This window comes from Taeniopygia guttata, chromosome 36, assembly GCF_048771995.1.
Source record: "Taeniopygia guttata chromosome 36, bTaeGut7.mat, whole genome shotgun sequence".
NCBI classification, from domain to species: Eukaryota; Metazoa; Chordata; class Aves; order Passeriformes; family Estrildidae; genus Taeniopygia; species Taeniopygia guttata.
This window is the reverse complement of record NC_133061.1, coordinates 2,263,035-2,286,470: the sequence shown is the minus strand read 5'-3', so window position 1 is coordinate 2,286,470 and position 23,436 is coordinate 2,263,035. Positions and strand designations below refer to the sequence as shown.

The window sequence follows — 23,436 nt, the reverse complement described above, 5'->3', positions numbered from 1 at the left end:
CCCCCTCCCGCTGTCCCCTCCTCTCCCGCTCTCCCTCTCCCCATGCCGGGCCGGGCCATGCTCCCGGCCCGCCCCCGGCCCCGGGTGGGGCTGCCCCGTCCCCGCCCCGCCCGCCCCGCCGCGGTCTCGCCTCCGCCCGGCTCTGGCCGTGCTGGCGGTGCCGCTGCCGGGCGGGCATCAGTGCCCGGGGCTGGGGCGGCATCGCCGCCCTTTGGCTCCGCCTGGCCCGAGCCCGGCCCCGGCCCCGCCATGGGCTCCGGTCCCAGCCCGGCCCCGGCTCCTCCTGGGCCCCGCGGAGGACACACGCGGCACGGCCGCTGCCGCCTCCGCTGCGGCTGCCCCGGCCCGAGCTCCACCGCTCGGCAGCGCGGCCGCCGGCCCCGAGCCGCCGCTGTCCCGGGGCCGGGAGAGAACGCCTGGGGATGGCCGGCCCGGGGCGCTCGGGGGGCGCTCGGGGCTCCTGTCCGAGGAGGAGGCGCGGGGGCTGCTCCGCAGGTGCTGGAGGCCGTGCGGCGCTGCACCAGCTGCGGGGTCCTGCACAGGGACATCAAACCAGGGAACATCCTGCTCGACCTGGCCTCCGGGCAGCTGAAACTGATCGGCTTTGGCTGTGGCGCCTTCCTCCGAGACACAGCCTACACCCAGTTTGCAGGTGAGCCCTGCCAGGGGATGCTCCTGGGCATCTCATGGCCCAGCTGAGGTGCAGCACCGGGGCTTCCCCTATTGCAGCCGGGATGGGATTAATGCTGCAGCCAGGTTGATTTGGGTGGGGGTGTGAGGGGGTCCAGCTCCCAGCCCTGCTGACAGCCTTCAGCACCCACTGTGCCCTGGGCTGGGGCTGGAGCTGGGGCAGCCAGCTCAACAAAAACCCCAATGGGGGTAGCAGAGAGGGGAGTCTGACCCCGTGCCCCAGACAGTTTGGTGTGCAGGTGAGGAAGGGCTTGGACTACTCTGCTCCCCTTGTTTGCCTTGGCTTGTTAACATTTTGTGGGGCCATACAGGCAGGGAGAAGAGGGGGTTTTCTCCACCACTGGGTGAGTTTTTCTTTTGTGTGTGTTGCCTTTATAAAGGACAACCAGGGACCTGGTTCAGATGGCAGCACGGCAGCCTGGTCTCGGCCAGGCTGCTCGGGCTAATCAACAGGCGCAGATACCAATGTGGCAGACGGTTGAAAAGCCTTTATTATCCTATCTCGTGGGTTTAAATAGTTTTGGGGGTTTTTGCTACGTCAGAGGGGGGTTGGGGGTCTCAGGGGTTAGTCGGGTAGTGGAAATTTACCAGGGCAGGTGTGGCTACATTCTTCTGAGGTTTCTGGGGTTAATAGATAAGTGGGGAAGAGAGAGGGGGAGAGGTCTATCTTTCCGTGACATCCCGTGGTGGTCTTCCGCTCCGCCTGTCCCTATCTACTACAGTGTGTCATGCTTGGGCCTTCCCAGGGTTTCTGCTGCCCTCTTCCAGCACCAGTGGCTTCTGTTCCAGCCCCAAGTCTGTACACAAGTCCCAGGTGCTGGTGAGAGGGCAGCGGTCACCCCATGTGCCACTGGGGCAGCCCCCACATGCCCAGGGATGCTGGGGCCAGGCTCTGGGAGCAGCAGCATCCCCCTGATGAACCCCATCTGTATTCCATAGGAACATGGTCATACAGCCCCTGGAATAGACCTACTTGGGCTGGTACTATGGCAAGCCAGCTAGCATCTGGTCCCTGGGCATCCTGCTGCACCAGATGATCTGCGGGCAGCACCCTTTCAGGAGGGGCCAGAACATCAGCTGGGACCATCAGCTCTCGCTGCCACAGCGGCTCTCTCAAGGTGGATCCTCATCTCTGGCCATGGGGCAATACCAGTGCCAGGAGAAGCAGCAGCAGCTCGTGAGCATCCCACTCTGGCAGCTGCTGAGGAGGTGGCACATGTCCTGCTCTCCTGCTCTCCTCCAAAATAGGGAACTGATGGAAAGTTTAGGCCCAGCTCTGAGCACATCCAGCATGGCCTGGGCTTGGGAATAGCGGGGCAAAGCCAACAGGAGCCTTCTCCAACTGACTGGTGGTTTCTGGTTTCTCTGCCCAGAGTGCCAAGATCTGATCAGGTGGTGTTTATCCATGCTGCACTTGGACAGGCCCTCCTCAGAAGAGCTGTTCTGTGATCCCTGGATACAGGATATTCATCTGCCCTAGAAGAAGGGAGAGAGCCACAGGCACACGTGGATGCAGGGCCCTGGTAAGTTACAGCTCCACACATGCCTTGGCAATGAGAAGCAAAGGAACCCAGACATTTGGTCCTGCCTGTGTCACTGCCCGGGGTCATCAGATGGGAACACACAGCCATTGTGATGCAGCTGAGCTGCTCTGCCCAGCACTGGTGGCCGCCATCCGAGCTGGTTTTGCTTGTCCTAGCTCCTGACAGCTGGGGCCCTGGGCAGAGCCCTGACAGCCTGGTCTGGCCCCAGGGAAGGAGAAGGAGCCCCTGGAGAAGCTGCACCAGGTGGGGCTGCTGCTGCTGGGGACAGCGAGGACGACATCAAGGATGACAACCTCTTGCTCCACCTGGTCTCTGGCAGGCTGAAGATGATGGGCTTTGATTCTGGCACCTTCTCCAAAGCCAGGCTCCACAGGGAATTTGCAGATAAGTTCACACACAGGGGATGCTCCCAGATTTGGGCATTGCACAGCCTGGCTGGGAACCAAAGGTTCCCCCTTTGCTGGGGCAGATGCAGCTGATCCTTCAGTCGGCTGCCAGGCTGCTTTTGGCAGGGCTGGGGGCATGGGCTGGGGTGGGTACGAAATGGGAGTGGGCTCCTGGCCCTGCCAACAGCCCCCAGCACCCACCGTGCCCCGGGTGGGGCTGGGCTGGGGCAGCCAGCCCGACACAAACAAACCCCCATGGTGGGAGCAGAGGTGGGACTGCAGAGCCTGTGCAGGGGCTGCTTTGCTTTGCAGGCAAGGAAGGGCTTGGGCTGCTCCACTGCCCTTGTTTGCTTTGGGATCACCATGGGGGCAGTGCAGGGGAAGGGAGAAAGCCTGGGATTCCCTCACCTGTGACTTTTTTTTTTACTTTTTTCCTTGTTTCTCCTTTTTGTCTGTAATCTATTTTCAATAATTTGTTGTTTGTTTTTCTAGAGGAAAACCTGTTCCAGGTGGGGTCCAGTCTGGATCAGGAAGTGCTTGGGAGCAGCTGCGGCGTGGATGGGCCGTGCCCTTGGAGAAGGCTGAGGGCATCGTTTGGGACCAGCTTTTCTTCCAGCGGTGGATGGTGTGAGGTGGGTCCTGTCTGCTGGGGATGGTGGGATCAGAGCTTTGGGGAGATGGCAGCGAGCACAGGAGCGTCCTGCTCTGGGCAGCTGCTGAGGGCTGGAGGTGCCGTGGCTGGCTGCAGGCTGGGAATGTCCTGCCCTCCTGCTCTGCTCCCAAAGGCAGCAGTGATGGGCAGCTCTGGGCACGGCTCTGGGCACAGCCAGCATGGCCTGGACACCACAGGCGGCTGGGACAAGGGGACAGCACCCTTCAGCTGACGGGGCTTTCTGGTTTCTCTCCTTGCAGCCGGGCTCTGGGGGTGCTGAGGCTGCTCTGGGCTCTGCCAGGGCTCTGCTGGGCTCTGCCCTGGGCACAGCTGGGCTGGCTCTGCCCTCACATTGCTCTGACAGCTTTGCATCAGACGAGCCCGTTGGAGCACAGTGCCTGAGCTTTCTGCTTTGGCAGGTGAGTGAGGCTCTCCTGCAGGCCAGGAGATTGCAGCTGGGAACACACATCCAATTGGCAAGGACCAAAACTCTCCACAGCCCCAGCTGAAAGCCTGGATCTCCCCAAGATGTTTTGTCTTTTCCACTCTTCATTCCTTTTTGGCTGGAATTGTGCAGTTGCACTTTCTTCCTCCCCTAGAAGTGCCACAAATAGACTGAACCTGCCAAGTGGGCCGTGTTCCCGAGGCAGTGCAGTCTGGAACTGATGGATGGAGAAGTGCCCTTCTGCACTTCCAAACCAGGCCAAAAAGCTGTAAGAGGGATTTTCTGTCTTTAAGAAACCCTTGACAGTTTCAACTGGAATGTGCAGCTCATTAACAGGGTGAGAAGGAAGGGTATCTTCTGAAGGGTTTGGGATTTAGCAGAGTTTATATTCCCAGTCCTGCTTGGAGCTGGAAGGGCACAAAGCAATTTCCTCCTGCTTCAACCACAATTTAAAATAACAATGTTGGAAACAAACCAAAAAATTGATTTAAAAAGGCTGCTGAGGTCAGCAAGATGGATCCATGCCATTAGCACATTCACAAGTAAATAACTGAGTTCTCTTTTTCAAAAGACCAGTTACCTCTAAATCCAAAGCTAGAGAAGTTTTTCACTATTTATCTCTCACATTTTATATAGTTTTTTATTACTTTTTATTTTTCCTTTAAATAGAAACATGCTCTACAAAAGGAGTGTCCTTTGCTCCTGGTTCCCGTGGGGAGCAGCTCCCTTCCCGCTGGCTGAGCTGCTCAGGCAGAGCCCGGCAGCTCCTGGCCCTGCAGGGCTGAGGCTTTTCCCCGTTGCTGGGCACAGACTGATGGAGCAGCACGGCTGAACACGGGTCACACAGAGGGACCAGCAGCAGCTGCCTTTGGCCACCTGAGGCTCCAAGGCCCAAACTCTGAGCAGGCAGGGCTGGAAGAGACTCGCAGGCTCCCTGCTGGCTCTGCTGCCCCACTTGTGCCCACCTGGGAGCCCCCAGTGCCAGCAGGGACTTGAGATGGCAGCCCTGGGCTCCTGGAGGTTGTGCAAGGAACGGAGCTGGGGACTCCCTGTCCATGGGGAGCTTCCAGATGGAAACGGCTGCTGTGCCCAGGCAGATCCAAGGGCAGAGAAAGGAGGGTCTGGACCACAGGATGTGCCAGTCCCACAGTCCTGGGCAGCAGCCACCGAGCCCTGGGGGAGCAGAGGGCACAGCAAGAGGGACACAACCAGGCAAGGTCAGAGATTGGAGAGAGCCAGACCCGGGAGCAGGAGCAGCTGCTCCATTGCACCCTTGGAGAAAGCTCTTGGCTGGTTCAAAGGGCTGAAAGGCAACAAGGGCAGAGAGGAGGCCACACCAAGCAATGCTCCTGTTTTCACGGCCTGTCCTCTCCATGTCCCAGAAGGAATTGGATGAATTGTGTTCTTCCCTCTGAGTCCTCTCGTTCAGCACGAGCAGCTGAGCACCAGGAGCTGAAGGAGCTGAAGCCTCAGGCCTCAAGAGATGGGCAAGAGGAGACTTTCTGAGCAAATGAATGCTGCTAACATGGACCTGGCTGAATGCAGCAGATGGAACCATGGAATCACAGAATCCTTTCTGTGGGGAAAGACCTCTGAGCTCATCCAGTCCAGCCGTTCAGTGTCGAGCCCAGCACTAAACCACGTCCCTGAAGTGCCAAGGCCTGGACAACAGCCCTGAGTGAGGCCTGAAGAGCAGGCCCTGAGCCAAAGGTGGCCTCAGGATGAACCTTCCAACCAAATGTTATCTTTGTATCTGCTCATTAATGAAATATGCATGGTCATTAGCACTGTGGTCGATGTATCCACTCATTAGTGAAACATGTTGTCCCAGATTGAAAGGCAAGATGTATTCCATTTGCCGTCTCTATGGCAGTTGTGCAGAGGGCAGATTTCCTTTTCTCTTTCACAACCTATTCTCCTTCTGGGGAGACATCTGCTAATAATGAGCTATTGAATGTCACTGCACGACTGATAAGAACTATAACATCCCGCTGGGAGATGCTCCGCCCAGAGGGAGGAGCCAAGCATTTCTACCTGGATATAATCTTGAGTTTCTGGAACACCAGCATGGCTTCTTCTGCACTGGATTTCCCAGAGGAACAGCTGCCTCTTCCACTGCCTCTTCAGAGGAAGACTACACCATTTTCTACAGGATCACTGCTCCAACAGAACCACACCTGCCACTCCAGGGGGACTGCAACCACCATTCCAATTAGACTGCTACCAACACCCTGACCAAAAGGGTGTCAGGTTGTATTCTGACTGTCAGTGTTGTTTTGCATTACTGCATTGTTTATTATATCTTTTTCTTTTCTTCCCTAATAAAGAGCTGTAATTCCTGCTCCCGTATCTTTGCCGAAAAAGCCCCCATAATTTCAAATTTATAACAATTTGGAGGGAGGAGGTTTACAGTTTCCATTTCAGGGAAGGCTCCTGCCTTCCTTAGCAGACACCTGTCTTTCCAAACCAAGACAATTGCCATGGCAACCTCTGGCATCCCATTCCCAGGGTCATGGGATCCCAGAACCACAGAATTGGCTGAGCTGGGAGGGACCCATCAGGATCCTCGAGTCCCGCTGCTGGCCCTGCACAGGACACCCCAACACTGCCAGCCTGGGCCTGGCAGCGCTGTCCAAACGCTGCTGGAGCTCAGAGAGCCCTGGAGCTGTGACCCTTCCCTGGGGAGCCTGGGCAGTGCCCCAGCAGCCTCTGGGCAAAAACCTTTCCCCGAGATCCAACCTCAGCCTGCCCCGACTCAGCTGCAGCTGCTCCCTCCACTCCTGTCCCTGGGCACCAGAGTGAAGAGGTTCCCTCAGCCCCAGCCAGGGACCCGCTCCCAAGGCTGCTGCCATGGCCACCAGGGCTGGCACCAGCTGGGATGCTCAGTTTCCACAGGCCAGGATTCAGGAATGGGATTTCCCAATTTCCTGCTCCTGCTAAAACCGTGCTGGCTCTCGTTACCCTCCCACCTTCCACTGAAGGAAAAAAAATGGAAAGATCCCAGGCTGGGATAAGAACAGTTTACTGGGAACAGCAACGAGATAAGGAACAAACAGGAACAGAAAAAATATTGACAACAGAAGGGATAAGAAAAACTATTTACAAGGGAAACTACATCATCATCAATTGTATCTTCCTGGCCACATGTCTCCTCCTGCCTGGAAAGGACACCCTTCTCAGGGAGAGAGAGAGAGAGTCCCTTTCCTGCCTTGGCAATGACCTGAGGTGGGAGTGAATGTAGTGACAGGGCCATGGCCAGACCCTCATGTTCTTCAATCCCACATAAGGTCATTGGCAGGGGCAGGAGAAGGTACAGGTGTCATCCCAGCATGGGTCACAGGGAACAGGGATCACCAGGGCTCTTCCCAATGTGGGTTGTTCAATGGGGGATGAAGCTGGAGCAGTGCACAAAGCTCCTCCTGCAGTTGGGGCACTCACAGGGCTTCCGTCACCGGTGGCTCCGTTGGTGTCTGGTCAAGTGAGAGCTCCGGGTGAAGCTCTTCCCACACTGGGGACACTCGTAGGGCCTCTCACCAGTGTGGATGCACCGGTGCCTGATGAGGTTGGAGTTTTGCTTGAAGCCCTTCCCACAGTCAGAGCAGAGGAAGAGCCTCTCCTCGGTGTGGACCCGCTCATGCAGGAGGAGATTTGAGCTGCTCTGAAACCTCTTCCCACATGTGGGGCACATGTAGGGCCTCTCCCCAGTGTGGATGCGCCGGTGCGTGACAAGGGTGGAGTTTTGCTTGAAGCCCTTCCCGCAGTCAGGGCAGCGGAAGGGCCTCTCATCTGTGTGAATCCGCTGATGCACAAGGAGAGCAGAGCTGCTGTGAAACCTCTTCTGACACTCGGGACACTCGTAGGGCCTCTCCCCAGTGTGGATGCGTTGGTGGATGATGAGGTCAGAGCTGCAGCTGAAGCCCTTCCCACACTCCCCACACTCGTAGGGCCATTCCCCAGTGTGGATCATCTGATGTCGTTTCAGATTCTTGCTCCGCCTGAAGCTCTTCCCACACTCCAAGCACTTGTAGGGCTTCTCCCCATCGTGAAGCTTCTCAGGGAGCACCAGCTCTGAGCTCTGGCTGAAGCTCTGCCCACCTTCCTGACCCAGAATGGGCCTTTCCTCCTCAGAGCACCCTGGGCTGGGTTTGCAGCCCCTCCTCCTGTGGGATCTCCGGGGCTTTTCCTCCCTGTTGGATTCTTGCGCTGTGGAGTTGCTCAAATCGGCCTCTTCCATGGGGTTGTGCTGCAGAGATTTGTCCTTCCTGGTCTCCATCATCAGCTCCTGCTCTGGGGTAGGAAGGACAAGGAGAGGATGGGATTTGCCTCCATGCCACAAGGAATGGTAAGGAGATCCCCCCAGTGCATCCCCGTCAGCAGAGCGTCAGCAGCGGGGCTGTCCTGCAGCCAGGGGCCAGGCTGGGCTGGGAGATGGAACAGGAGAGAGGGGGAAAGGGGCACTGACTTCCTCCTCACCTGCCTGGATGTCCCAGGGCGCCTTCCTCTTCCTCACAGCCTCCTCCTCCATTTCGTGAAGATTTGGGTATGGGAAATTCTGTTTTGGGAGGACAACAAGGGATGAGCACATTGAGTTTTGTACTGGTTTGAAAGCAAACCAGGGGGAGAGTCTAAGCCAGAATGACAATTGAGTAAGAAAATTAAGATCAAGGCAATGATACAGAAACACTGGCTTAATCTGAGAGAGTCAGGATATAACCTGACACCTCGTTGCTCAGGGTGGTGGTAGCAGTCTGATGAAATGGTGGCTGCAGTCCGGCTGGAGTGATGAAGGTGAATCTGTCAAAGCAGTGATCCTGTAGAAGGGTCTGGTCTTCCTCTGAAGGTCCAGTGGTGGTTATGGAGCTCTTGTCCTCTGGGAATGCAGTGGGCAAGGTGGTTGTGGTGTTGCATGGGTGAGATTATATCCAGGCAGGAATGCTTGGTTCCTCCCCCTGGGCGGAGCATCCCACAATGGGATGATGTAATTTTATCAGCCCTGCAGTGACACTCAATGGCCCATTAACAGAAGATGGCCCCTGGAGGGCGTTATCAGGGTTGAGCCATGGAAGAGATAAAGAACACTGCCCCACCTGTTGATAACAGTTTATGGAGATGGTGACTGAAAACACTTTTGGTTACATCTGACACTGTAACCTGAAACAGTGAGGCCATCCCTGCTCGGGGTGGGGGGTGAACACCACCCCCCTTACCCAAACTGGCTCAGGTCTAAAACCCACACCCTGGGAAGGACACGCACACAGGGGACAATGTCACACTTGCCCTGTCCCAGGGGAGATCTCTGTCCCTGTCACTCCCTTGCTCTCCCCCCTTTTCTCTTTCTTTCCATCTCTCTCTCTACCTCACATTTACTGTTCAATAACATCCACTTTGGATTTGGTCTCCTTAGCACCTTCATTGAGGCAGAGGCATCTCTCTAAAAATTTTATTAACCAGATTGCGACATTATTTTGGCACAGTGAGTTCAGGGCACTGTTGTCTGACCCCAAGTGCCTTTGACAACAGCATGGGTCCCTCCTCTGCGAAGGTTCTGCCTCTTTCTGGAGGAACTCTTGGAAACTTGGATGCAGCTTCCCCTGAGTGACTTTTGGGAGAACTTATGAGGAAAATGGCTGTTGTGGGTGGCCAGTGTAAAGAAAGTATTTTCTTGTCCTTCCTTGAAAAATTTTTTTAAATAACTGGAGAAAAGGGACCAAATGATACTAGCAAGACTGACAAGGATCATTCACCCCAATGTGAGGAATTCAAGACCAGTAAATTCCTACAAGAAACCCAGTTCAAGTAGATAAATTCCCAAATAACTCCCGAATTCACAGCTCTGGGACTTTGCCAAATATGAGAATCATTATTTTCTTTGTCCCTGTCACCTTTGTGACAGCTACACAGAGCTTTCCCTTCCCTTTATTAATCTGTACTGGGCCAAATTTCCACTTTCCTTTTATCGGAACCTGCCAGCAGCTGAGCTGGAGCTGTGCAGGAACTGATGAAATTTGGATTTGCCACAGAATTGCTTCTATTTTCAGTTTATTCATGTTTGGGATTTGTTTGTGTTTCCATCACAAGTGACTTGTGGGAAGAGCAAATCTTCCTCAAGGCATTTTATGGAGGGTTAAGTTTGATTTCTGCTGAGTTTGTTTTGTCCAGTGCCCAGGGGATGCTCAAGGGGTCTCTGGTTTTGGTTTGGCCCTAATTTTCTTCTGATTTGTCTTTATCACTTAAAAACACCTGAAAAATGACTAAAAAGAGTATTGACTCAGAAGTCCCACCATTTAAGAGGTATTTGAGGTGGAATTTATGGTTTGGGAACATATTCTGGAGGATTTGTGGGTTCTTGGGGGATACATGGGAGTATTCTCCATATCTTTGCACTCCAAAAGCCAAGGTGGATTGCTCTGTCACCTCAAAATTACTCAATGCCACTGGAAACACCTCAATCTTACCCCAAAATTGCTCAATCCCACCTCAAAATGGCTGGTTCCCACCTCAGTCCCATGCCAAAATTACTCAATTCCTCCACCTGCAGGGTTAGATGGGGTTGGAAGGAGATTGAGAGAAGATCCAAATTTGAGGTTTTGGGATCAGGATTGTATGGGGCTGGGTGGGTGTGATTTATTTTGATAATATATAAAACTATCAGAATTATTGATTTCTGTCCCATTCATTTTCTGTCAGTTCTGGTTTGCTTTTCAGAGTGCCGCCTTCTCAGCTGATTTTGTTTGTGACCTCCTGTCCCAGACTGAAAAGCAAGATGTGTTCTATTTGCCATCTGTGTGACAGTTGTCCTGTGTTAAGTGGGCAGTTTTTCCTTATCTCTTCCACAATCCCTCAGGGGAGACATCTGCTGATAATGGGCTATTGAATGTCACTGCATGACTGATAAGAACTATAACATCCCATTGTGAGCTGCTCCACCCAGAGGGAGGAGCCAAGCATTACTACCTGCATCTAGTCTTGAGATTCTGGCCCACCAACACAGCTTTTTCTGGGCTGGATTTCTCAGAGGAACAGCTGCCTCTTCCTCTTCAGAAGAAGACACCCTTTTCTACAGTATCACTTCTCCAACAGAACCACACCTGACACTGCAGGAGGACTGCAGCCACCATTCCAATTGGACTGCAGCGAACACCCTGTCCAACAGAGTGTCAGGTTGTATTCTGACTCTGTCAGTGTTGTTTTGGTTCACTGCATTGCTCGTATTCTCATTTTCTTCTCTAATAAAAAGCTGTTATTCCTGCTCCCATATTTTTACCTGAGCGCCCCCTTTAATTTCAAATTTATAACAATTCAGAAAGAAAGAGTCTACATTTTTCCATTTCAGGAGAGGCTCCTGCCTCCCTTAGCAGACACCTGTCATTCCAAACCAAAACATCTCCTTTCTCTCCTGCCTTCTATTGCCTGCTCTGTTTCTCTCTCAGTGTCTCCCTTGACCCAGGGCAGCTCCCACCAAAGACCCTGTCCTGATTTAATTCCCAATCCATGAGCTACGACAACCATGGGTGAAGTTATGAAGGCTGGCAGTGAAATGTCACTGTAGGATCCTGCTGCACTTGGCTTTTGGCTCTTCCATAAAAGCTTTGCCTTCAAGGGCAGGAACATCTTTTCCTGACTGGGAACTGGAATTCCAGCCCCTGGGAGTGTGTGCCATGGATCCCAGAGGGGCATTCCCGAGGCTCCCGGGGTGCTGCTCCTGCCGTGCCTCCCAAGGAGCTGTGCAGGGCAGGGGACAAGGTGCAGCAGCTGTGTTGGTGCTGCAGTGCCACAACAGCCCCTGGTTCCAGGAGTTTCCGCACTGCCAACAGCGGTTCCTGGGTTCCATGATGCCCTGCTGTGTCCCCATGAATATTTGGTGGCATGAAGTTCTTCAGTGTCACAATGGCCACCTCGCTCCATGAACTTCCGCAGTGTCCAAATGGCCTCCTTGGATGGGCAGTGCCACCATGGACCATTGGCTCCATGCAGCCCCGCTGGGTCACCATGGACTCCTTGGTTCCATGAGGTTCTGGGGGTGTCTCCATGGTCTCCTTGGATCCACAGTGTCACAATGGACCACTGGATCCACGTGGCCCTGCTGTGTCACCATGGCCCCTTGGTTCCGTGGGACCCCAGGGTCACAATTGACTCCTTGCTTCCACGTCACCCCCTCAGTGCCAAAATGGCCCCTTCGTTCCATGTGGGACACAAAAGATTTATGGAAACATTGAGCAAATCCTGCTTAACACACCTGGGAACACCTGTTTGCATTCCAGAGGGAGGTTAAAGGTGAGGATGGCACCAGCAACTTCAATCTGCAACAGAGATCCAGGGAAAGGAGTGGGACAGAGATTTCAACTGGGAGATGCAGAGAATTCTGCTTCCAGAGATCATTTCTGGTCACACTGTTCCTTGTAGAAAGGTGACACCATTCCAGGCAGCCTGTACTGAGCAGGTGGCTCCTGAGTGGGGTTTGTTGTTTAGGAAACCTGCTCAGGCTTTTCCATTCTCTCCTTCCCAAGAGGAAAACTTCTCCTGCCCTGTGTGCAGGCAGAGCCCTGAGGAGAGCAGGTGGGACACGGTGCAATGGGCTGGGACATGGAGCTGCAGAGCTCAGGGACAAGGTTCTGCTGCAGGGCACAGGGATGTCAGTGCCCGGTGAGTGATGTCAGGCATGGTGAGGCTGGGGGTGAGGAGCAGCTTGTCTGAACAGGGTCAGCCCTCAGGGGGCTCATTCTTCTACATGCCCAGACCTCCTAAGGAGAACTTCAGTGTCAAGATCACCTGGGGAATGCTTCTATCAGCTCTTGTCTGAACTGGAAAATAAGAGAATACTCACTTGATTAAAGAAAAAATGTCATGAGGTGCACTTGGAAATCTTCCTCCTTAGAAGAACTCCAAACTGACTCCAACCAGGTGCACAAGCCCTGGAGACTTGCAGATAATTGAATGAAGACAAAGCGCCCCTAAGGGCTTCCTTTTCTTTAATGATCCCCATGGAGGATTTGGGGTGAAGTCCAGAGCTCTCAGGCACTGAGAGAAGGCTGAAGAAGCTGCTCAAGGAGTCAGGAGCAAAACTCCAAGTCCCTTGGAGTATCACTGGGCCCCAGTGAGGGCAGGAACTGCCAAAGGCTCCCCAGGGACTGGTGAGAGCAGATCCTTGAGGCCAGGATTGCAGGGAGCCCAAGGCTCAGAGCAGGGAACTGCAATGCTGAGCAAGGCCTGGGCTGGCTGGGGGAAGCAGAAAGGCCAAGCCCTGAGCCCAGCCTGGCACAGCAGGGCCTGTCCCTCACGGGTGGCTCGGGGCTGTTTGTGGGGCAGGGGGATGTGAGGGGCAGCAAGGACAAATGTCACAAACCTGTGTGACCCTGCAGATCCTCATGGAACCAAGGGGCCATTGTGACACTGTGCTGCCTCATGGAATCAAGGAGACCATTGTGAACTCAGAGACCCCAAGGAACCAAGGGTCCATGGTGACCTTGTGCAGCCGCAGTGTCACAGAGGAGCCGCTGTGACACAGCGAGGGCACACGGAGCCCAGGGGCCATTGTGACACATCAGGGCTTTGTGGAACCACGAAGCCATTGTGACACTGCAAGGCCTCATGGAAGCACGGGGCCATTGTGGCACTGCAGAAGCAAGGGGAACATTGTGACACTCCAGGGCCTCATGGAACCAAGGAGACCATTGTGACACTGTGGGGTCCATGGAACCAAGGGAACATGGAACAGGTCTGGCTGGCTGGGCCTCCTGGGGACCACCTGACAGGTCTGGCTGACCTTGGCATGTCGAGGGATACTTCTCATCTGCCCCTGAAGCCCTGGGGATCTGAGCTTTCCTTCCTGTGGGAGAGAACTGTCCTTCTCCTACAGGGGCCTATGGCCAAAAGTGGGATTCCTTCTGCAAATTTTCTTAACTGCAAAGATTGTTTCCAGATTAAATCTGCCAGGAGAGACAGCTCTGGCAGGCTTGGCCACTCGGGACCACCTCTCATCTGCCTTTCAAACACTGGAACCATGTGCTTTGCTTTCTTATGGGAAAAAAACATCCTTCTTGACCAGGCATCCATGGCCAAAACTCGGGATCTGCCTTCAGAATTCCCTATATCCAAGGACAGCTCCCAGACAGAAGCTGCCTGGACTGACAAGTCTGGCTGGCCTTGGCTTCCTGAGGGCTGGCATTCATGTGCCTCTGAAACACCGGGGCTCTGTTCTTTTCTTCCTAATGTAAATAATTCTTCCTATCCAGGAACCCCTAGCCAAAATTGAGATTCCACCTCCAAAATGCCCTGTGTCCAAGGACAGCCCCTAGATGAAAAGTATCAGGAGAGACAGGCCTGGCTGGCTTGGCCTAAGGGTGGCCACCTCTCATCTTCTTCCAGAACACTTGGATTTTGTGTTTTTCATTTCTATAGGGAAAAACCTTCCATCCTGACCAGGCACCCGTGGCCAAAACTGGGATTCCACCTCCAAAACTCTGTACATCCAAGGATTGCTCCCAAGTGAAAGCTGCCAGGACAGACAGGTCTGGCTGCCCTTGGCCTCTTGGGCGCTGCCTCTCACCTGCCTCGAAACACTGGGGCTCTGTGCCTTCCTTCGAATGGAAGCGAACCTTCTTTCTTCTCAAGGGGTCCATGGTCAAAATTGAAATTCCTCCTCCCAAATTCCATATGATAAAAGCTGCCAGGACAAACAGGTCTGGTTGGTTCAGCCTCTCAGGAGCCACCTCTCTCCTCTTCTGTTTTGAAACACAAGGTCTGTGCTTTCCTTCCTATGGAAAAGAACCATCCTTCTTATCTACACAGAAATGGCTGAAATTGGGATTCCACCTCCAAAATTCCCTATATCCAAGGGTTGCTCCCAGCCAAAATCTGCCAGTACCATCAAGTCTGGCTTCCCCCTGCCACTCTGGGGCTTGGTTCTTTCCTTCCCATGGAGATCACTGTGACACTGTGGGCACCTCATGGAACCAAGGGGATCATTGTGGCACCACTGGAGCCCATGGAACCAAGGGGCCATGGTGACACCGCGGGGCTTCAGGGACCCAGAGACCATTATGACTCTGTGGGGCCTGATGGAACCATGGAGACCATTGGGACCCTTCAGGGCCTGGTGTCACCAAGGGGGCATTGTGACACCTCAGGGCCTCCTGGAAGCGAGGGACCATTGGGACACTGTGGGGCCCCATGGAACCGAGGGAACATGGAACAGGTCTGGCTGGCTTGGCCTCCCAGGAGCCACCTGACAGGTCTGGCTGATGTTGGAATGCCAAGGGCTGCCTCTCATCAGCTGCTGGAGCACTGGGGCTCCATGCTTTCCTTGCTATGGAAAAGAACTCTCATTCTTCTCCAGGCACACATGGACAGAATTCAGATTTCACCTCCAAATTTCCTTTTATCCAGGGATTGCTCCCATAGGAATATTGCCATGAGAAGTCTGGCTGGCAATGGTTTCATGAGGGTGACCTCTCATCTGTCCCCAAAACACTGGGGAAGGCTCCGTGCTTTCCTTCCTATGGGAAAGAACTTTCCAGCTTCTCCTAGTGCCCATGGCTGAGATTGGGGTTCTACCTCCAAAATTCCCTATATCCAAAGGCTGGTTCCAGAAAAATCTTCCATTACTGACAATTCTGGCTGGCCTTGGCCTAGTGAGGCTCTCACCTCCCTTCCAAGCACTGGGGCTCTGGGCTTTCCTTCCTATGGAAAAGAACTGTCCTTCTTGTCCAGGTGCCTATGGCCGGAATTGGGGTTCCACCTCCAACATTGCTGTTGTGACAGACTGGAGGAGCTTGTTGGCTGGAAACATTTTGTGTGTTGGGAAGGAAGGGGCAGGTCCAGCCTTGCCCTGCCCTGGAACCCCAGCCCTGCCCTGCCCTGGAACCCCAATCCCCCCAGAGCCTCTATCCCAGCCCAGCAGTGTCTGCCAGGCCCTGGCACAGCACAGGCAATGCTCCACAGCCACCTCTGGAGCTCACAGAGACCCAGCTCCAGTGACACCAGCCCTGAGCAAGGGGCCCAGGGCAGGTGTCCATGGCAAACAACCATCACAGCAGCTCCAGGCCTTGGTTGTCACGGCACCAAACCAAGGAACGCGTCCCTGTGGCTGTTGCTGTGGAACCTGGTGGCACCAATGAGTGTCACTGCAATTGTACCTGGAACAGCCCTGGCACTGCTTTGTCCTGAGGGCTGCCATGGCAGCTGAATGCAGCAACAGCTCTGCAGGCCATGGACCCTGGCTGCAGAAATGACTCCTTGGGGTGGTTTCCAAGGAAACCTGAACTGATGAGCGTTGCCATGGCACCCAAACCCATCAGTCTGGTCAGTGCAGTGTCCATGGACACAGCCCCTTGCAATGGCCCAGTGCGGGTTGGGATGATGACCCACCCTCACAGCTGCAGTGGTCTTGGAGGCACCTTTGGCTTGGCACAGACCCGAGGAGGGTGTCTGTTTTCAATGGGGAAACTCAGGAGTTTAGTTAACTTCAAAAATAAAAGAAGGAGAAACCCTCCTTGGCTGTGCACAGCCAGTTCTTTGAGCAAAGCAGGTCCCAGGTGAGTGAAGAGAGACAGGATGGGGTTGGGGAATGGGGAGCAAGGTTGTCCACACTGGGTCAGATCTCAAGGCACAGCATCTCTGACCAGGCCAGAGCTCCTTAGGAGTGTCCCTGGGTCAGTATCAGTCACTGAATGCTGCAATCACATATTGTATAATAAGAAGAGTAATAAAAGACATCCTTTAAAACAGGAATACATATTTCCTAAAAGCTCTTCAAAATATTTCTCAATAACTGTAGAAGGAAATCTTCCTAATGAACTGCCCCAGACAAGAGGGAAATCAAGGCAGAGCCATGGTTTGTCAGGATTTGCTTGATCCTAATGACCCCTGTTGGTGCATTTGGAGTTGACACCTGGAACCTCAGGGCCTGAGAGGAGATTGCACAAACCTTTCCAGCAGTCAAAGTCAAGAGGAAACACCCAAATTGTATCAAAGCATTAATGGGACGCACTGAGGTCCATCCCCAACACAGGCTCCTCATGGACTCCTTGGAGGAGAGAATTGGAGGCCAGGATGGCACAAAAAACTCTCAGAGACTCAAAATGGCACAAAAACCTCTCAGTGTGGAAAGGACAATCTAAAGTACCATACAAAAGTTGAGTATCTCAAAGCATTATTGAGCCCGACTGAGTGTCAGCACAAAGCTCTCAAGGGACTCGTTAAGGCAGATAATTGGGGCCATGATTGCACAAACCTCTCACAGAGTCTGGATCAAAAGGGAAACACCAAGTACCTTAAAATAACTGAAGTACCTTGAAGCATTAATGAGCCCCACTGAGTGTTGTTACTGACAAAGCCTCTCCAGGGACTAATTACAGCAGATAATTGGAGGCCAGGATTGCACAAAGTTCTCAGAGATTCCAAGGCAAACGAAAAGCCTAAAGTGCTTTGAAAAACCTGCAGTCCCTGGGAGCATGAAGGAGCCCCCAGGGCCATTCCTGACCAAGGCTCCCCAGGGACTCCTTCCAGCAGATCCTTGAGGCCACTGGGATGTGGGCTAGGGGGGGATGCTGAGGGCAGGACCAGGGGGTGACAGTGCCCAGCCTGGCTGGGGCTGTGCCAGGAGGCCCCAGGGCCTCAGGACAAGGTGTCTCCTCACAGCCCTTGGTGGCACAGACCCTGCTGTGCCCCAGGGCACCAAGACTTGGCTTCTCTTTGTCCCCAGCTGTCATCAGTGCCTCCAGTTCTCTGCTCTGCCTGGGGCCTGGGGCCACTTTCTCAGTCGTGTCCCTCAGTGGGACCCATTAAAAGTCCAAGAAACTTTGGAGTTGGATTCTGACTTGGAGTTCTGGAGAGGTTTCTGCAGCTCCCTCTCAGGGCCTGATGTTCAGGGCCTGAGCACAAAGCCCCAGAGGGTCATTAAAGTCCTTGTGCTGTGTCTGTGCTGCTGAGCTGGGCCGGGCTCCTGGCACAGAGGGTGATCCTGGTAACCAAGAAGAGCTTCAAAAGCACATTTCTCTTGCTGAGCAGCTCTTCTCCCAGCCCAGCAGGGCTGGGGCACTGCCTGCAGCCAGCCCGGGCACAGCACAGAGGCACAGAGAGCTTCAATCAGTCAGGGCTGGGAAGGGGCTGAGAAGTGCCTGGGGCAGAATCACTGCCAGCCCTTGGCACAGGAACCTCTGGCTGCAGGACAATGCAGCTGCAGCTCCTGGAGTGATCTCCTAAAGCTGGAACATCCCAATGCCCACAGACCCTGTGAGTACAACTCTGAGCATTTCTGGTGCAGGGGAGGTGAAATTTTGATGAAGCTCTGAAATACTGAAGGGTTCTCACCAGTCATAAAATATTTCCAAGACAAGGATTTGATAAAAATGAGATTTCCAGGAATTTTGTATTCAGTTTCCTTCTACTGGAGAATGACAGGGAGGGAGGGATAAATATTAAATGTTGATTATGAATTTTGACAAGTGCCTGAGACATCTGAACTGTTAGTTTTAGTGCTCAGTAGGTTCACAGGAGATCCCTAATGTGCTTACCGTCTTTCTGCCCATGGACAGCACCAGCACCACCTTTGCTGGAGACATCAGGCTCAGTCTGAGCTGTCCTTTCTCCAAGCTGCAAACAGAACCTGCCCCCAGCCAGTGCCCTGCAAACAGGCAGGGTTCTGTCAGGCCAAGGAGAGTGCACAGAGATTTGGGGTCTGGGAGTGCTGGCAGGGATAGATCAGGCACAGGGAAACACCTGCAGGAGGAAAATCTCCAGGAAACAGAGAGAGGATCAGGGAAGGAGAGAAAACAAAACCCAGAAATGCTGAGGCAGGGAGAGTTTAGAGATGCCCAGAGGATCCCCTCCAGTGCAGCCCCTCCCTCTGCACAAGCCCCCTCCCTCCTGTCCCCCAGCCAAGCCTCTGCCCTCAGGGCCGGGGCTCCAAGGTGTGCAGCCCCTCCTGTGCAGGCAGAGCTGCAGCAGAGCCGTGGGGCAGCTCTGCAGCCCCGGGCCCAGTTCCCTCTGCAGAGCACAGGGCTGGGAGCAGCTGCCCGGCACTGGGGGCTCTGGCAGGGGGCACAGCTGGCTCAGGGTGACACAGCTGTCCCCAGTGCCCGGCTCTGGGCAATGCTGGAAGTGCAGCCAGGGAAGGAGCTGCATCTCCCTTCATCCAGTGCCATCAGAAGGACACTTGGAAGTCTCCCTGAGATTTCAGTCTAAGCTGGGAGCTTCAATCCAGGGTGCAAACCTGTCCTAGAGCATCACTGAGTTATAAGATTGATGGGGAAATGCAGAGGTGTTCTGACACTGAAAATGCTGCTGGGTTGGTGAAATGAGCAATGTGAGTCCTTGGCTCCAAATGTGGAGCTGGGCTGTGCAGGATCCATCTGCTCTCAGCAGTACCTGGTGAAATTTTAGGGGAAGCAAGGGAAGGTGATCACCCTCTACCTGAGAAAGGTTAAAGCCCAGAGAAATTCTAAACAGGTCAGAATGTCAGACCATCTCCCCTGAATCTTATCTCATCACTTTGCCTCACAGAACTTGCTCTGTTCTCCCTTAGTTCAGAAGAAATGTTGAGGGTTTCTGATATCCAAGACCACCATCAGAGACATGGGGAAGCTTAAAAACGAAAACCCTAGATCTCAAAAACACTTAAACCATGTCTGTGTGTTCCAGGGGAGGGTGTACCGGAAATTACTTTGATTTTGGTTACAGGTATCTCCTCTAACTCGTCACTGTCCTTTCTCCATGACCAGGTGCCCATGTGCAGCCACAGCAAATGTCCAACAGCAGCTCCACCAGCCACTTCCTCCTGCTGGCACTGGCAGACACGCGGCAGCTGCAGCTCCTGCACTTCTGCCTCTTCCTGGGCATCTCCCTGGCTGCCCTCCTGGGCAACGGCCTCATCATCAGCGCCGTAGCCTGCGGCCACCACCTGCACACGCCCATGTTCTTCTTCCTGCTCAACCTGGCCCTCAGCGACCTGGGCTCCATCTGCACCACTGTCCCCAAAGCCATGCACAATTCCTTCTGGGACACCAGCACCATCTCCTACACAGGATGTGCTGCACAGCTCTTTTTCTTTATGCTCTTCATGTCAGCAGAGTATTTCCTGCTGACCATCATGTGCTACGACCGCTACGTGTCCATCTGCAAACCCCTGCACTACGGGACCCTCCTGGGCAGCAGAGCTTGTGCCCACATGGCAGCAGCTGCCTGGGCCAGTGCCTTTCTCAATGCTCTCATGCACACAGCCAATACATTTTCCCTGCCCCTGTGCCATGGCAATGCCCTGGGACAGTTCTTCTGTGAAATCCCACAGATCCTCAAGCTCTCCTGCTCTTATCTCAGGGAACTTGGGCTCATTGCAGTTAGTGTGTGTTTTGGATTTGGTTGTTTTGTGTTCATTGTTTTCTCCTATGTGCAGATCTTCAGGGCTGTGCTGAGGATTCCCTCTGAGCAGGGACGGCACAAAGCCTTTTCCACCTGCCTCCCTCACCTGGCCGTGGTCTCCCTGTTTGTCAACACTGCAGCATTTGCCAATCTCAAGCCTCCTTCGATGTCCTCCCCATCCCTGGATCTGGCCCTGTCAGTTCTGTACTCGGTGAGGCCTCCAGCCCTGAACCCCCTCATCTACAGTCTGAGGAACCAGGAGATCAAGGCTGCAGTGTGGAGACTGATGACTGCATGGTTTCAGAACAGTAATTCCTAGCCTTTTTCTGCAAATCACTTGTAAAATTATTCATCTTTATTTTTATTTGGTTGTGGTTGTTTTCCCCTTGTTTTCATTTTTTAATATTGTCCACAAACAAATGCCATTGTTTTGTCATTTCTCATTTGGTTACTTTCCAACTTTACTGTCACTGATAGACTGTGTCAATGAGGGGCTACGCTCTCAGTGGCTTTAAAGGAACTAAAGGATGTCCCAGCAGAGTTTTCTGCAGAGATGCCCTTTTGTTGCCTTCTCTGGAGCTGCAGCAGCAATGTCTGTGTGCAGAGCTGGGGCAGATCAGTGCTGGCACAGCAGCTGTGCCCAGGAGCAGCAGCACTTGGTGCTGCCAGTGCTGCTCCCGTGGCCCTGCCCCGCTGCCCTGGTGGCCCTGGTGCTGCTGCAGGGCCTGAGTGCTCTCGGGGCCGGGCACAGTCCTGGGGGTGGCAGTGCCGGGGCTGCAGCAGGGACAGGCCATGGGCACTGCTGGGGCAGCGCTGACGCCTCAGGCCAGGGCCTGGGGGCTCCAGGCTCCTTGCCCAGGCTCTCTCAAGAACACGGCCAGGCCAATGCTCAGCACAGAAAACCCCCGTGAGCAGCCCCAGGCTGGCCGTGGGCAGGCTGGGGGCAAACAGCACGGCTGGTGCTCTGCAAGGGCCCTGGGGGAGACGGGAAGGAGCACCAGAGCAGGGGCTGATCCATCCCCAGTGCGCTGCACAGCCCAGGGCAGTGTCCCAGAGCGTCCTCATGGAGCTGCCAACAACATCCCCCCCTCTGCAGCCCTGGCCTCTCCCCCAGCTCACAGCGGTGCCACATCCTTGCAGGCACAGACACGGCAGCACTGGCTCAGCAGCCCCTGTTTGCACTGCACACAGCAGGCGGGAGCACCCCCATGCTGCTGCTGTGGGGACATGAACCTGAGGCAGCACAAATGCCATCAGCCCCTGGGGCCAGGAAGGGCTGGGGGACGCCAGGGAAACCACTCAGCTTTGTCCTGGCCTCTGCAGTCAGCCAGAAAGTTTGTTCCCATCAGCTGGGAGTTTCCTGTCCCACTGCAGATGCTGCTGCTCAGAGCCAGGGCTGCCTGGCAGCCACCACCAAACTGCCCTGAGCATTTCCTTGGCTTCACTTTTGCTTTCTTTATTCCCCCTGCTACAGATTTCTTCCTGCTGCCCGCCCCTTTTCGGTCTCCTGCAAGCAGCCCATCCCTGTTTGCTCTTTCTTCTCTGGCCTCCAGTTCCCAAATTGGCTCCAGAACCTCTCTTAGGGAGCAGGATAATCCTACAAGTGCTGCAGGAATTGCCTACAGGCTCCTGCAGTGCCTGGTGCTGCTCCCTTGCCAGAGGCACCCCAGGCCAGGGGGGCACATCTGGGCTGCTGTGTCTGGCTGTGGGGCTCCCTGTTCTGGGCAGTGAGGAGGAGCTGCAGAGGCTCTGCAGGACTGACAGGATGGGCTTTGGGGCTGTGAGGAGAAGCTGAGGGACCTGGGCTGCTGGAGCTTCTGAAGAGGAGGCCCAGGGCTCATCCTGCAACTGCTCCAGTTTCAGGAGGGTGGTTTCAGAGAATCACAGAATCAGCAAGGTTGGAAAAGACCTTAGAGATCATCAAGTCCAGCCTGTGCCCAGACACTGCCTTGTCTCTCCTGAACCTTCTCTTCTCCTGGATAAAAAACCCCAGCTCCTTCAGCCGCTCCTCACAGGAATTGTGCTCCACACACCTCACCAGCCTTGTTGCCCTTCTCTGGACATGCTCCACACCTCCATGTCTGTTGCCTTTATGAGAGGCAACGGCGACCTGGTTGCAAGAAGACAGCACGGCAGCCCGGCCTCGCCCGGGCCACTCGGACTAACGACACACGCTGACACCAATGTGGTGGACGGTCGAAAGCCTTTATTATCTTATCTCATGGGTTTAAATAGTTTTGGGGGACTTTGCTACGTCAGAGGGGGGTTGTAGGGTCCCTAGGGTTAGTCGGGAGTGGAAAACTACTGGGTTAGGTGTGGTTACATACTCTGGGGTTAATAGATAATGTGAAGCAGGGAGAAGGGGGGAAGTGTCTCTCTTTCCGTCACATCCCAAGATCTTCCGTTCGCCTGTCCCTATCTACCACATCTCCCCTCCCCTTATCATATATAAAATGAGGTAGTCGTAGATATAGGCACTGGAGTGAGGTACAAACTTGTAACTTGGTAAGGAAAGGGTGGTTTGGTAAACCTGAGTAATTTTCGCAAGGTGAGTCTCGAAGGCTTTTGCGACTGACTGTGTTCGCAGTTTCTGGTTTACAGCATTTGTTGCTGGCCTATGAACAAAATGTTCGCCCGTTCTAGATGGGCCTGAACAAACGAGACTAGTTTGTTCAGCAGGATGGTCCTATGGTAATCGCTAAAAGCAGTATTGCCAGTGGACCTACCAGGGCGGAAATTAAAGTGGTGAGCCAAGGTGATTGATTGAACCAGGATTCAAACCAGCTCTGTTGGGTTTCCCTGTCTCTCTTTCTCTGAGCCAGTCTATCTCGGAGTTCTGCCATGGAGTCTTTAACGACTCCCGTATGATCTGCATAAAAGAGCACTCCTCTTTCAAGGCTGCACACAGTCCTCCTTGTTGCATGAACAAGAGGACAAGTCCTCGTCTATTTTGTAAAACTACTTCTGAAAGCGAAGAGACTGATTTCTCTAGATAGGAGATGGATTTCTCGATCCTCTGCAGGTCTTCGTCGATGGTCATTTGGAGCTGAGAGAGTCCGTGCTGTTGGGTTGCGATGGCTGAGACACCCGTGGCTGTGCCAGCTGCTCCCAGGCCGAGCAGCATTGCAATGGTTATACCTGTGATTATTTCTCTTTTGTGAAGTCTGTCAGGTTCCTCGAGAAGGTGGTATATCTCTTCGTCTGAGTGGTACAGGACTCTAGGAACAATTAGAACTTGGACACAGAAATCGATAGAGTCATTAAATTTGGCAAGGAACACACAAGGACTCACTCCGGATCGCTGGCAAATCCACATCCCAGATGTGAATGGGACCACCCACTTATTGTTTTTTCTGTTGGGCT

The 23,436-nt window shown here is 54.0% G+C and overlaps 2 protein-coding genes and 1 pseudogene across 2 annotated transcripts; 2 read left to right on the top strand and 1 right to left on the bottom strand.

The window, feature by feature from the left end:
- Positions 1-23,436, bottom strand: part of LOC140681475 (uncharacterized) — a 198,655-nt pseudogene that overhangs the window by 147,977 nt on the left and 27,242 nt on the right.
- LOC140681437 (serine/threonine-protein kinase pim-1-like) lies at positions 250-2,750 on the top strand. The gene is made up of 3 exons (XM_072921269.1): positions 250-652; positions 2,064-2,213; positions 2,400-2,750. Exons 1-2 carry the CDS (start codon positions 250-252, stop codon positions 2,168-2,170), a joined length of 510 nt encoding a protein of 169 aa, XP_072777370.1. The 3' UTR covers positions 2,171-2,213; positions 2,400-2,750.
- Positions 19,460-20,392, top strand: LOC140681436 (olfactory receptor 14J1-like). The gene has a single exon (XM_072921268.1). The coding sequence runs from the start codon at positions 19,460-19,462 to the stop codon at positions 20,390-20,392; it is 933 nt and encodes a 310-aa protein (XP_072777369.1).